The sequence below is a fragment of the Rhipicephalus microplus genome, chromosome 10, assembly GCF_043290135.1.
Source record: "Rhipicephalus microplus isolate Deutch F79 chromosome 10, USDA_Rmic, whole genome shotgun sequence".
Taxonomy (NCBI): domain Eukaryota; kingdom Metazoa; phylum Arthropoda; class Arachnida; order Ixodida; family Ixodidae; genus Rhipicephalus; species Rhipicephalus microplus.
The window spans coordinates 1938248-1952301 of NC_134709.1; the positions used below are offsets into that span (position 1 = coordinate 1938248).

General features: G+C 45.8%; 1 protein-coding gene across 1 annotated transcript in view; it reads right to left on the reverse strand.

The window, feature by feature from the left end:
* The window catches only part of g (adaptor-related protein complex 3, delta 1 subunit-like garnet), a 330226-nt gene that overhangs the window by 93838 nt on the left and 222334 nt on the right, over positions 1–14054 (reverse strand). The window contains exon 26 of the mRNA XM_075875995.1: positions 7692–7820. Within this exon, the coding sequence (XP_075732110.1) occupies positions 7692–7820 (129 nt within the window). The remainder of the gene's footprint in view (positions 1–7691; positions 7821–14054) is intronic.

The following is a 14054-nucleotide window of genomic DNA, read 5'->3' on the forward strand; positions in this document are numbered from 1 at the left end:
GTGCATGTGCCATGAAAGACAATGAAATGGATGAAATAGAATAACTCTCTTGCGCATTCTATTAAAAAGACCGACCTGTTTCTGGTGTCTCAATCTCTGCAGGAAGATCTCTGTTTCGACGTCGTGACAATATTATTACATGTTGTTCTGCTAGATACGCTTTGCACAGAGCTGAACAGTGTTCGACAAGAATTGGATTTTCGTCTGTTTTTTAGTGATTTTAAAGCTTTGACAACACTAAGCGGGTGTGTATAGATAACCGCCTTTTGGAGCTTCATACTATAAATATAACAGCAGAAAGGAGTGCATATGCCTCAGCTGTAGAAATACTCGTCTGTGGGTGCAACCTCTCACATTCCGAGAACGACGAACCTACAGTGGCATAGGACACGCCTGCGTTGTATTTTGATGCGTCTGAAAAATTCAGGGCATGAGTACTTAGACTTTAGTTCTCGGTAGTGCATTTGTATGTGTATTTCTGGGGCATGCTTAGTTACCTCCACAAAAAATGTGTCATCACACTCTAATACCTGCCACTGCCATGGTGGCAACAGCCTCGCAGGGGGCAGTAAAACATGCTGAAGGAGAACATTAATTTCTTCACTTACATTTCTCACCCGTAATGAGAACGGCTGTGGCACTGCAGGACAGTGTGCATACAGCGTAGCTGAGCTCACATAATTTAGAGTGGTGTAAGTGGGATGCTGTGGATTGGATAGTATTTTAAGAAAGTACATAAAGCTTAAATATGATTTTTGCAAGTGGAGCGACCATTTGTCTTTTTCCACATAAAGGCTCTCTACTGGACTTGTCCTCAATGCTCCAGTAGCCAGCCGGATACCAAGATTATGAACTGGAGCGAGCATTTTCAAAGCACTTGGAGCGGCAGAATGGTAAGTCATAGAGCCATAGTCTAAGCATGTGCGTATGAGGCTTTTGTACACTTTTATGAGGCATTCTCTATCATTGCCCCATGCCGCGTGTGACAGTATTTTAAGAATATTTATGGTTTTAAGACATTTGTTTTTAAGGTATTTTATGTAGGATATAAAAGTCAGCGTTTAGTCAAAGATCACACCTAAAAATTTTTCTTTGTTCAACGAAATGTAGTGCCCTTGTACAGTCGAATCTCATTAATTCGAACACGCTTAATTCGAACTCACGATGAGGTCCCGTCAAAGCTATGCGTATTCCAATGGGGGCAAATGCCCGGTAATTCGAACCCGCAAAAACTTGCGACGGTTAAGTAGAACATACCACGCTCCGAAACTGCTCTCAACACCCCTCCTGATCCCGCGGCGGCACCTGCGACACCTCAACGTTGCACACGTAGGAAAGGAAAAGGAAAGAAAAGGCTGCGGTGGAATGTTTGCTCTCTCTCAAATGCCGATCTGCGACGCGCCTGTGTCACGCTTCTCCCTTTTCCCTCCCCGCCACGTAAAGACCCTTCTCCTTCCAACGCCGCGCGCGAAGAGAGAGAGGAAAAAAAAAAGCTGTCGCGGTGTTGAATGAGTGTGTGGTTGAAGGAAAGGAAAAAGGCACCATCTTCTGCAGCCCTTGCTCCTTGCGGGAGCACGGCTCACCGCCTTGAGGTGGGGGGGGGGGGGGTCTCTCACGCATCGGTGCCATGCTTCTCCCTTTCTCGTCCCTCCACGTAACCCTTCTCCTTTAAACGACGCGCGCGAAGAGGAAAAAAAAAAGCTGCCATGGAGCGTTGGTTTTCTTTCAAATGCCGATTTGCTTCTCTCTACGTGGAGACGCTCCTCCTTTCTCATCACGTGCTGGCCATGCTGCGGCTTCGCTACGCAGTCGTTGTCGTCATCTTTAAAGAGTGTCGGTGCTGGAAATTTTCTCGTGCAACTTCTCGTGCCAGGAGAATGCTGAAGCCAAAGTAAAAATGTTTTGCTGCATGCAAAATTGATTGACTCGCTGCAAGGCAAACGTGTGCAGACACGCATCACCGATTTCTTTAATTATTGATGGATGTCCTGTGATTTGTGAATAAATGCAAGTCTTCTGAAACTTCAACCTCGAGTGTTAGCTCAATGCACATGTGCCACTGCATGGAGAGCCCTCTGTTTATTTAGCTTTCATTCATTCGAACTTCCTTTAATTCAAACAAACTTTCAGGCCCCTTCGAGTTTGAATTATCGAGATTCGACTGTATATGAACATAAGGGGGACGAATTGGGCCACTCTTTTTTTAGAAAAGAATGCAGGAGCTTTACTGAGGGTTTAATTTGAACACATTTTCACTGCCCCAGGTTTACAGCTTATTGAGACTTGACTGTATCTGCTGCTCACATACTGCAATATTACAGGATCTAAAGTCTATGAAAACATCATCAACGTAGACTGAATAAAACATGTTTCTTGGAATGAATGACCGTAGAGAGGTCATTTTTAGTGTGAAAAGGGTACAGCTTAGTACTCCGCCCTGCGGTACATCAGTCTCCTGGATAAATGATTTAGACAGAGCATTGCCTATTCTGGCGCGGAAGGTGTGATCACATAGATAGCTTTCTATCACGCTTAACATGTTGCCTCGAATACCAAATTCTGAGAGGTCTCTCAAGATTCCAAATCGCCAAGCAGTGTCATATGCCTTCTCCATATCAAGAAACACACAGAGAAAAAAAATGCTTGTGGATGAAGGCATCCCGATTTTAGGCTTCAATACGTACGAAATGAGCTGTGGAGTGGCCCTGTCTGAAACCGCACTGACACATATCAAGTAGTCCATTAGTTTCGAGAAAGTACAAAAGCCGGCGGTTTATCATCTTTTCGAATGGCTTACAAAGATAGCTTGTCAGGGATATGGGCCGGTAACTTGCTGCAGAAGATGGTTCTTTGCCCTGTTTCAGGACGAGGATTACAATAGCCTCTTTCCATGCTGAAAGAATGCACCTCGCAGTCCAGATCTTGTTGTAGAGACCCAAAAGCACCATTTGCCCATCGGGATGTAGATGTTTTAACATTGTGTACATGATATTATCGACTCCCGGAGAAGAGTTGTGACAAGCGTTCAAGGAAGCCATAAACTCAGCCATGCCAAGGGACAATGGTACTGTTCATTTCTATTAGGCTTACAATTCAGTGGTTTCTTTTCTGTTACTTCCTTGTATTTACCGAACCTTGTCGAGTAGTTTGAAGAGCTAGACACGCACTTGAAATGTTCACCATGTACATTTTACACTCGTACCCACAGCGCCATTTAGGCATTACAGTGGAGGGGGTTACACAGAGAACTTATAAATCATACATTTCAAGAACATTGGTAGTGAAAAAATAAGGAGAAATAGCGGCATACATTGTTGTCAATACACATTAATTTCATAAAGATCAGCTAACCCAGACGAAGAGAGAAAACAAAAATGAAATGTATACTGTACAAACATAAATATACAAAAACGATGTGATACAAACTAAACACAGCATAAAATTCGACTGCAGCTGAAGACAGAATGAGATGTCAAAAAGCGGCTGCAAATGCTTCATTATCTATTATGCTGACCTTGTCAGCAGGCAGACGATTCCATTCAGAAATAGTTTTGGGGAAAATTTGCCTGGTCTTTAAGGCTGTTGCCTTGGTTGTCAGCAAAAGGTAGAACATTGAACGGCTTATCTGATAGTTTTCTTAGTTTATTCCACACTTTTACTTCTTGTGTGTATGAGTTGATACTCAAGAGATAGTTCACCCAGCTATTTCTTTTAGCACTATGACTAGTCTGCCTCCCTGCCCTCGGCAAAATTTTTTGCTGTCAGATGCTGGAGTAGCAAATTCCATGCCTTATTTCGCTTTTTCCGTGCATGTCTGCACTGGTCATTCTACCATGGAACATGCTTTTTTTCTTTTGGCCTCGTTTGTCATGGGAATACACTCTAGCGCAGCATCAACTACAAAAGCGATAAAATGAGGAATAGCATCGTTTATGTCAAATTCATTAAAAGCATTCCTAGGTATACAAGTTATACGAGAGAACTTTTCCGAATCTGCGCATGCCAATTTCCACTGAGGGTTATGTGGTATACAATGCTCCTCTGTGGTCTTGAGGCAGATAAGAAAATGGTCACTGCCTTAGAGGTTTTGAACCACCTCCCAATCTAGGCAGGGTAAAAGAGTGGCTGAGCAGATTGCCAGGTCTATCGTAGAATAATTGTTGTGTGAGGTGCTGTAATATATTGGTTGTTTTTGTTGAGAAGGCATGTGCCAGAGTTCAAGAGATACCGCTCTATCAAGCAGCCCAGTGCATCACATCGAGAGTCTTTCCAGAGTGAGTTGTGTGCATTGAAATCGCCAGTTAAAATGAATGGCTCTGGGAGCTGGTTAACTAGGCCTTCAAATTCAGCCCTGCTAAGCACTTGACCTGGGGAGATATATAGAGAGCATATAGTTACGGTTCTATTAAGCAAGATGGGACGAATGGCCACTGCCTCCAGGGAAGTTTGAAGTTATAACTGCTTGCCTGCAATGAATCTTACTGCAATTATAGCTACCCCACCTGACAAGATAAGGTAGTCGATACAGTCCTTACGAAAAATGACATATTGATTTAAAAATCTTGTGTTTTTTGGCTGTAGATGTGTTTCCTGTATACAGAGTACTTTAGGATTAAAGGTGCTAATTGGTTCTCGCACATCATCTAGGTTATGCAAAAGGCCTCAACATTCCACTGCAGGATCTCTGTAGCCATTAGTACCTAGAAGGCAAAAGTACTCTGTATATCAGGATTTGTTTCATGGTAGACCCTCTTTTGGAGGAGCTGTTATACATTGCTTGTTTCTAGCAGCACACTCAAGGGAGCGGTGCCCCTCTTCCGACAACACCAGTGTCGAGGTGACTGGTGATGTATCCATCGCCTCGCTGGAGACGACAGATGAGCGCACAGTGTGCGCAGACTATTGCTTCAGCCTCGACTCTCAACAAGAGGCCATGGAGGCCACCAAGCCGCTAGGCCGTTGGTTTTTAGTTGAGGGCAGGTGCTGCATTCATCTGGGGGGGGGGGGGGGGGGTGGCCTAGGCGCTGCATCCCTGGGCGAGGTCTGAGCGTAAGCCACTGGCCGTTGTGACACTGCCCCTTTCCGAGTCACATCGGCATATGTAGTGTGCTGTACTATTGAGAACCGCTTTCGTGCTTTCTTGAACGATACATTTTCTTTGAATTTGAAAGTTATAATGTCTTGTTCGTTTTTCCATGCATGATCGGGAGTAAGAAGGTTGTTCACCATCGCAATTCGCACAGTGGGGTGTGTTGTTACAGCCATCAGAGGAGTGTTCATGCTCACCGCATTTTGCCTACGTTGGCCATCCTCGGCAACTCAAAAATCCGTGGCCATACCTCTGGCACCGGAAACATCGTCTGGGATTAAGTATGTATGCTCTGACACGAACTTTCATATACCCTGTTTCAATATGTTCTGGGAGCCTGCTAGAGTAGAATTTAAGAATAAGGTGCTTGGTTGGTATTTCTTTGTTATCCCTGCGTATCTTTATTCTCTTAACATCAATCACATTTTGCTCTTTCCATTTGTCCAATAATTCTGCCTCAGTCAGTGCAATCAGGTCATTGTCTGTCACTACACCACAAACAGTATTTATTGATTTGTTTCAGGTCATTGTCTGTCACTACACCACAAACAGTATTTATTGATTTGTGTGCTGTCACAGTTATGAAGATATCTCCGAATTTTTCACGGCTGACAAGTTTCTCATGTTGGGACTCACAAAAGATCTCAAGAAGAAAATCTCCGCTTGGAATTTTACTGATCTTATATCCTGGTCCTAGTTTTTCTTGGAGGCATTTGGCAACAAGGAAACGTGAGACACCTCTCGATGATTTGTTGGTTTGCTCACTGTGGATTACATGATACCGGGGAAAATTGTCTTTGTACAATGCGAAAAAGCTTGATGTCACTTCGGTGCGCACTCTTTTGAGAGAGGTATCAGAAAGTGGAGGGAAGGGAGTACCCATGAAATCTTTTATGATTCAGCAGCTGTGGTAGCCACCCACTGTCGAGCGCACCAAGGGGACACTACAATGCTTGGGTAACACATGTAAACACCAGCCGTACAGTCGAGCCCACATATAATGGCCCCACTTCAAACGAATTTTCGCGTAAAACGAACAATATTCACGTGACCGTGAAAATATACATTGATTCAATGGCACCAAATCGCACTTACAACAAACAGACCGAGCGCCGCTGATTGGTTACAACGAACGAAGGCAGCGGTCGGCCGACTTCTCGGGAAACTGATTTCGACCACCAATCAGGCATCGGCGAGGTGCCCATACATTCTTGTTGTTAAATGCCAACCCTGCCTCCGCGACGCTCTAGTTGCCGCTCTCCACAACCCATGGAGGAAGGATAGCTGTTTCCTTTCTCCATGCCCAGACTGTTTTTTGTTATGCACCCCTCCGTCCTTTGTCCCCCTACTCTGAGCACCCCGCATCGCCAGACGAGGCCCGTGTTTTCACACTGCCACCGATCTTTCGAAGACCGGTCGGCCATCTACACTGTTTTTGATCGCTGGTAATGTTGTTGGCGCCGCCGGCCTGGTGTGACCAGACCATTTGCCAACATCGTCAGCCACTGACTGTATCCGATAGTCTGCGTCTAGTGCACACACGTACGCTACCCCACTGACTCTGATAATTTGCAATTCGTTTCGTGTTTAGGACTTGTTCTCGCTCACTTCGCGCTCGGCTCAGCATGCCTGCCACGGTGAACGAGCACCTTGCCGTTTTAAAGGATAAGGGCGTCAAGACCGCTCTTATCGCTTCTGCTCTTCAAAACACATGCATCACGAACTTTTTGGGGCAAAAAAAGTGTTTTCACTCGCAACTTTTTTTTAAAAGCTGTGTTTCATTTACTACGAACTTGGAGATACAGCAAACGAATGCCGCGTCATGCTCAGGTTCATTATAAGCGGGCTCGACTGTACATAGCTGCTATAAACCCGGCATAATATATCCAAGGCTGGATATAGAACACAAGGTTAACCCGGGCCGCCTACGAAAACTGGGAAGCAACTGAAAGGATTATAAGACAGGACAGCTAGGAAAGAAAAAGGTAGGAGAGGGTGGATAGGAAAAGGCGACCGCCGATTTCCCCTGGGTCAGCTCAGGGGTGTACATCTGTGTGAAGCCAAGGCCAAAGGGGTGTGTTGCCTCTGCTGGGGGGCCTCGAAGGTGCAATCAAACAGCGTCAGCTCAACCCCCAGGATCCTCTTTTTCCTGAACACCGCTCAGCTACGCACAGCTAGGCGTGGGAGGGAGTCGAAACCCCCCCACCCGTTAGCTCGGGTCGGTGGTGCTGCTACACACCAAACGCCTGCTTGCACAGACTTCCCTGCAGGGCTTGTGTAGGGACTAGCTAGAACACACAGGATGGTAAAGGCAGTGCTGCAAAGTTTGAAACAAAACAGGGACACTTCGCTTGTGTTTTCCAGGTTTTCTGTGTTTTGAACTTTGCAGCGTTGCCTTTATCATCCTGTGCATTCAGTTGAACCCCTGTATCAGAGACACTGATGCAAGAGACAAGTGGTTATACGAGACACCAGTGGGAGCACATAGAAATAGGTGAATCTCTTCATGTAAGGGACAAGAACTGCTCCCTGGTGTATGTCTCTTACAACAAGCTGCAATTTCTTCCACTATGAGCAAACACAGTGCTGGTCAAATGCCCACCTCACTCTTTGGTACCGGTGCTGCCCCGTTCATATCAGTCTGCAGCACTGAATCCATGGCAAGATCACCACCTGCTGCCGGCCTGCCTTGACCCTCGGAAGGTGAAAGCCAGAAGTCCAGATCATCCTGCTGCAGTAAAGAGGAAATTACAGGTCAATAGGCAAGACATACACTGCACAGCTCGGGCATACCCGAAAACCTAGACCAAACCTGGGTAAAGTAGGTTTCAAGGTGGGCCCTGGAAGAGCTCTAGTCGGGTCTGCACTTTTTGCAGTGCTTAACACTTTCGTGATCGTGCCTATCCCCATTCATAGTAAGTTTTCGATGTGTAAAACTTGTATATTTGCCCTGTTTCAATTGCTTTTGTACCCCTTGCACTAACGCTTAAAAAAAGTATTTTATCAATTTCGATTTTGTGTTTCTCTTTTTTGATTGTGTGGTGATTTTAAAGCGCCTTTTCATGTGCGAGAGTGAGCACGCAAAGTTTTAATCATGGTGTCGACGTCGCCTATGACCGCTTCACGAAAACGGCGAACTTCGGGGGATCCTTGTGCATCTGGGCTGGAATATTCAAATGATGACAACAACACTGGCTCGGAAGACGACATCAACACCTTTGATTTCAGCGCGGATGACGAGAGTTCGTCAAACCGCCCCGGAACGTCAGTGGTCGCCAACCGGTGAGCTTAGCTTTGTGCTCGAGCTGCATTATTGCTGGCACACGTCAATGTAAGTTGACCCGATGTGTTCTGAAGGTTAGCGCTCTTATCTGCAGGGCGTCCCCTATCTTTGGGCGGGACTACTTGCTGGCAGCAGCGCAGGGAGTGCAGTTTCGTGCGCGGAGGCAGCCGGGAGTGAACCTTGGAGCCGCATTACGTAGCGCTGCGCGGTGCTTCATGAGTGCTCTCAACTTTTTGTTTTTTACTGTTTAAGTTATTGGAAAGCTATGCAAAAGCACAAATAAATATGCCTGAATGCATATTTTTCAAAAGCAGGAGTACAGCGAGAAAGACGGTACTTGGAGGTCCCAAAGTCTATCTTGATGCTCCTACACGAAACACTCCTCAGGACTCAAGGCACCAGCAAAGAAAAAAAAAATCAGGAATAGTAAATTATGCTATAAACAAAAAAAGTTGAACAGAAAGCAAGTGTTTTCTGTGAAACATGCGTAGCAAACCTGTGTTTTGCAGTATCACAAAACTGCTTTGCACGGTGGCATGAAACATTACGTGTAACGTTAACTTATGTACACAAAAAATATTGCATTTACATCGCTTATATTTACAAGATAATTGTGTGTGCTCCTTGCGCTTAAAATGTACTTTTCCATTTCTTTTTATGCTTAGCATTTTCAGAGCATTGTTGATGGTTCTATAAAATATCTTTGTCATGTTTACGTTTTTCATTTAATTTTCTCGTACTATTGTTAATAAATTTGTGGTTTCAAACTGACCGTGTTTGAAAGATAACTCCTAGCTGCACAATTTGACACCATAAACGTTAACATCAGTAACATTGGGTGCCATTAAAAATTAAGGATTTTAGTCTTCTTAAAAAGCTGCTTCCCACCGTTTGAATTTGGTGCACTTCAAGCTCACCTATGCTTTGCAGAAGCGCGGCAATCGGCATTAACATCAGTAACATTGGGTGCCATTAAAAAATAAGGTTTTCTGGACTACCCAAGAACGGCCAAATTTCTTGTTGTCACAAAAGTGTTAAAGAGGGGTTACGAATCTTAATATAGCGAAGAATCGGAAAAGACATCAATTTTCGAAAATGATTATTTCAAAGCCTTTATAGTAAGAAGTATACTCTGGCAAAATATTACTGCTGAATTATGCGAAGAAGTACTCAAAAACAATCATTTAGAAGCGCAGAGAGACAGAAATCATTGCCCAAATATGAAAATTTGGCCTGACTTCGAGGCGCTGTAGTTGCGTGCGACGACAACCAATGGGCCCCATTTTGGTCTTGTTAAAAAGCTGCTTCCCAGCGTTTGAATTTGGCACACTTCAAGCCCACCTATGCCTTGCAGAAGCGCAGCAATCGGCGCCTTTTCAGAAGTCCCGAAAAGGACGCTGATTGGGTAGGACACGCACGTGACCACCATGTTGACCCGTGTGCGCTGAGAAGGCGCTCGTCATTGGCCACGACGTGTGCTTCCTTTCTCCATAGAGTTTCTCCAAATTAACTTGAGGGTACTCTGGTGCTGCCATCGTACAGCGACCATGGGAATTAATCAGATTCACCTAGTCTTCATACTTGTGGGCGGCGAATCACACTTGTGGCTTCGTTTATGGCGGTGTTTCGATTATGTCTTGAAGGAAAGAACAAAGCGTTTTGAACTTTCTGACCAGACTTGAAATGGAAAGCCTAAAAAGTGAAGGTAGTAAAGTGCAACTGCTGAACATTTCCCGATTTTTGTTTTGTAAAGAAGCAATCACAAGCCACACAAATACACATGGAGCTGAAGATTAGGCAAATCTATGCATGTACTACCCATAATTCCCAAGCTCGCTGAAGCGCTATGTGTTGCAGCTCCCATAGACACTAGCGCCACAGTTTTCTCTAGTGTATCTATAGAAAACTTTGTCTTTCTCAGCCTCCTAAGCACGCGGAAGCCTCGTGGTTTGCGGCGTCTGCAATTGCTTGTTCCGCCATCATAGACGTGCACTTCCTTTCGTTTTACCAAGCTTTTCGTCACTGCCACGAGTCAATTCCTGTGGTCACTCAAGCTGAGTTGAAGAAGTTGTTTTGTTTCACGTGTTTTGATGGCGCGCAATGCCCTTTTGAGAGCTAGCACGCAAGACGAAAAAAATTGCTGCGGGAGCACATATACCCAGGTCAGGACAGTCAGTCTGCAGTTCGCGAAATTTATAGAGAGAAAGTACGGCCTGTCAGTGAAGCTTGAGCTTACGTGCTCTGGTTGCGACTTCCCCGAGCACCACTTTTCGTCGCCGCGAGTCGACAACCCAACCGCGATCACTCTCTTTGAAATAAACGTACATGCAGTAAAGGCCATCCAGAGTATTGGAAATTAAATGACTGCACTTGAGGACTTCTGTGCCACTCTGAACATCTCCTACCGTGGCCTTCACCACAAAAGTTTCAGGGGACACCATGGTGGATGCCTGCCAAGCAGCAGTTACAGCCATAGAAAAGGCAAGTTAAAAGGCCAGAAACATCCTCAGCCCAGTTGGGTATGTTGGTGTAATTTTTGATGGCACCTGGAAGACTCGTGGACATAAGTCCAACAATGCTGTAGGGTGCATTATTAAACCGGCCAAGTCCTAGACCATGTAGTGCTGTCCACGTACTGCCGTGGCTGCCAGGGAGCACCTGACTCTAGTGATAACGGCTATGGTGACTGGGCAGTCAAACACAAGTGCCTCAAAAATATAGACTGCAATGCCAGATGAATGGAGGTTCAGGCAGTCTTGACTCTGTTCAGGCGCTCTCTTAAAAACAACGGGCTGTGCTACACGACTATCCTGCCAGACAGTGACAGCCGCAAATTCTATGCACTGACAGAAGAAAATATCTATGGACACATTGGTAGTGAAAAAAAGACTCCCCAAACCACGTCCACAAGAGCTCTTCGTACCTTCCAGGACAACAAGGCACAACGGAAATCTCTTGAGGGGGGTCAAGAAGATAGCCACTTATTACGAATACGCTCCGAGAAGCCACACATACCATTTATGCAGTAAAAGCCATTCCCTTGCACATGACTACAATCACTGCCCAGAAGGCTCTCATAACTGTACATTGGCTAGCAACCAAAAGCTCCGCATGAATCTACTGCCAGTTTCTGTTCACATTGCTCTGGAGCCGGCATTTGCGAGGACTGTGCCCTCTTACATCGTTGTACCGATGGGCTGACTCAAAATGCCATTGAGTGCTCTGTTATTCGGAGCCAAAGTTCGAAAAACACACACGATTCTCTGCTCGCTATGGAAAGGGCTGTTACAAAGCAACGTCGTGCTTCAATCAGGCAATGGTAAGAACCAGCAAAGGCATTGCAGAGCAGCTTGGCTACAACCCTGGGAGCTGCCTCATCCGAAGAAGCCTTGAGAAAGATAGGAGGAGGCCTTACAAGGCTGACAAGGTCACACAAAGAGTGGAAACACAAGCTCAATGCAAGCCAGGACTACTGCTCAGGAATGTTGTGAAATTACTCACTTTTCTCGTTTTTCCTGCTGCGAGCCTTTGCAATACGCATGTTTTGGCCATGTTTGCCTGAACCAATCTTAATAATCTGATTTGATTTTACTCAGGCAGGAATAGCAGCACTGCACTCTTTGTCTTACTTATAGTCTCAATACCGTATATACTCGTGTAAGGGCCGCCCTCGTGTAAGGGCCGCACCCCAACTTTGAAAGCGGATATTTCGAAAAAAAAAAAAAAAACAAAAGTTCAAAATGTCCCGCCAGAAAAGTGTAGTTAGTTCATTTACAGCCAGATGGCGCTGCACGCTTTTCCGCTTTTATTCTACTTCCGCCGACGCGCCGACCACGCTGTTAGAGTGTACTAGAACAAGGGGAGTGCCCGGACCGAGATCCAAAAAGTGAGGCCCAAACGGGGTCAAATCCGCTAGTGGCGCTGCGATCGGTAGTCTGTGACCTGTCGTCGTTTTAAGAGCCGTGCGCAGCTCCGCCGAAGTGGTCGAGGGGTAGAATGCTCGCATCCCACTAAAAAGACCCAGGTTCGAATCACCGCTGTGACCATAGATTTTTTTTTAAATTTCACGTGTACAACTGTATTGTTTGGCTTTTTTTTTAAATATGCCTTCAGTTTCTACATATTGCTACAAAACATTACGCGAGATATGAAGTAAAGGAGAAAAAAACTTGACAGCAAGCGCATTTATTTGCAGCGCCACCGCACGGGATTCAACGAAAACTTAAAAGCATAGCTTGCGAGATTTTAGCGAATAAAAGAGAGACGGTGTGCTTTCACTCGCCTGCGGTCGCCGCCCACTGGCTCGCTTAAAAAAAGAAAAAGAAAAACTGAAAGTAAACGATTTTCAGTCGGCGGGAAGTCGCGAAGGTTTGAATACTGGTAAAGCAGCGATGTTCTGTCTGCTCGAGTTTTCAGTGTTCCTCCTCACACTAAATGCGTAAGATATTGGCGTGTAACATTAATAAAGCTATCACGAGGTGTGCGGAAACAGACAGGTGAACGTGTTCATATTTTTGTGGCAGACGATAAAAAAGCGCTGTCCGCAGTGCTCGTGCGCGAAACCTCATAGTTGCCGCAGCGGGCTGGCGGTGTAGCCGAGCAGACGACACGCGTGTTCCCCTTCAGATGTGGACCCCTCTGTACAAGTGAGAGTCTCACGTCCTGTTACACCTTTCGCAAATGAAACCAAAGCGGCAGGGCAACTGCTGTGTGCCCGGCTGCGGGGTTACCTACATAGGATCTACTGAAGGCAGTAAGTGTTCGCTATTCGCCGTTCCAACATCTCCGACCCTGAGGGAGAAATGGGAGTACAGCTTACGCTTGCCAAGAGGGCACATGAAAAGTTCAAGTGTGGTCTGCGAGGCACATTTCGAGCCGCATCATCTGCTTCGAGACTTCGTGCACATTATAGGCGGTAGAGAGGTCAGGTTGCCCCGTGACCGGCCAAAGCTTGCAGTCGGAGCAGTGCCTGTTATACTGAGTGGACAACAACGTTCCGACGGGGGTGACCAGGTGACTAATAATTCGACAAGTCGTCAGCATGCCAAACAAGATGCCCCCGGGCCATCAATGACCAAGTGCGAAGAGAAAAAAAGGTCCTCTAGCGCTGCGAGCTTGACAGAGAGGCATGCAAAGTGTGTGAAGTCGGCAGCGCATCCCGTGATGGACTGCAATTCGGAGACACAAGGCGGTACCACGAATGAAGGAAGACGTTCCCTTCTTACACTGACGATGCCGTCAACCTCCAGATGGACAGCCCTTCAGTTCCCGCATGTTGATGGTGTCTTCTATGTCACCTCCACACTAATACCGCCTTCAGAAATATCCCATGACAAAGTTATATTCCTGAAAGAAGAAGAAGACGGACTTCTCTGCCGAACACATATAAACGGCAGTCCTTACGACGAAAAACGGGCTCTATCTTTCGCACAGGCAGAGGAACATATGCAAAAAATCGACGCAGCTTCTGTATGCCCTGGCTCCATAAGGAAAAATGAACCTAATGATGGCCCACTTGAGACATTTGCCTCTGGACGGAACTTCAGATGCCATGGAGGAGCGTTTTACAGCAGAAGCTGTGAAGGTGTTGTACCTAACGGAGGTAAGTAGGTCTATGTACTTCACCGATACGGACAGAGCTTAAATTAAAGCGTATAGGAGAGGGACGTTTTGATAAAATTT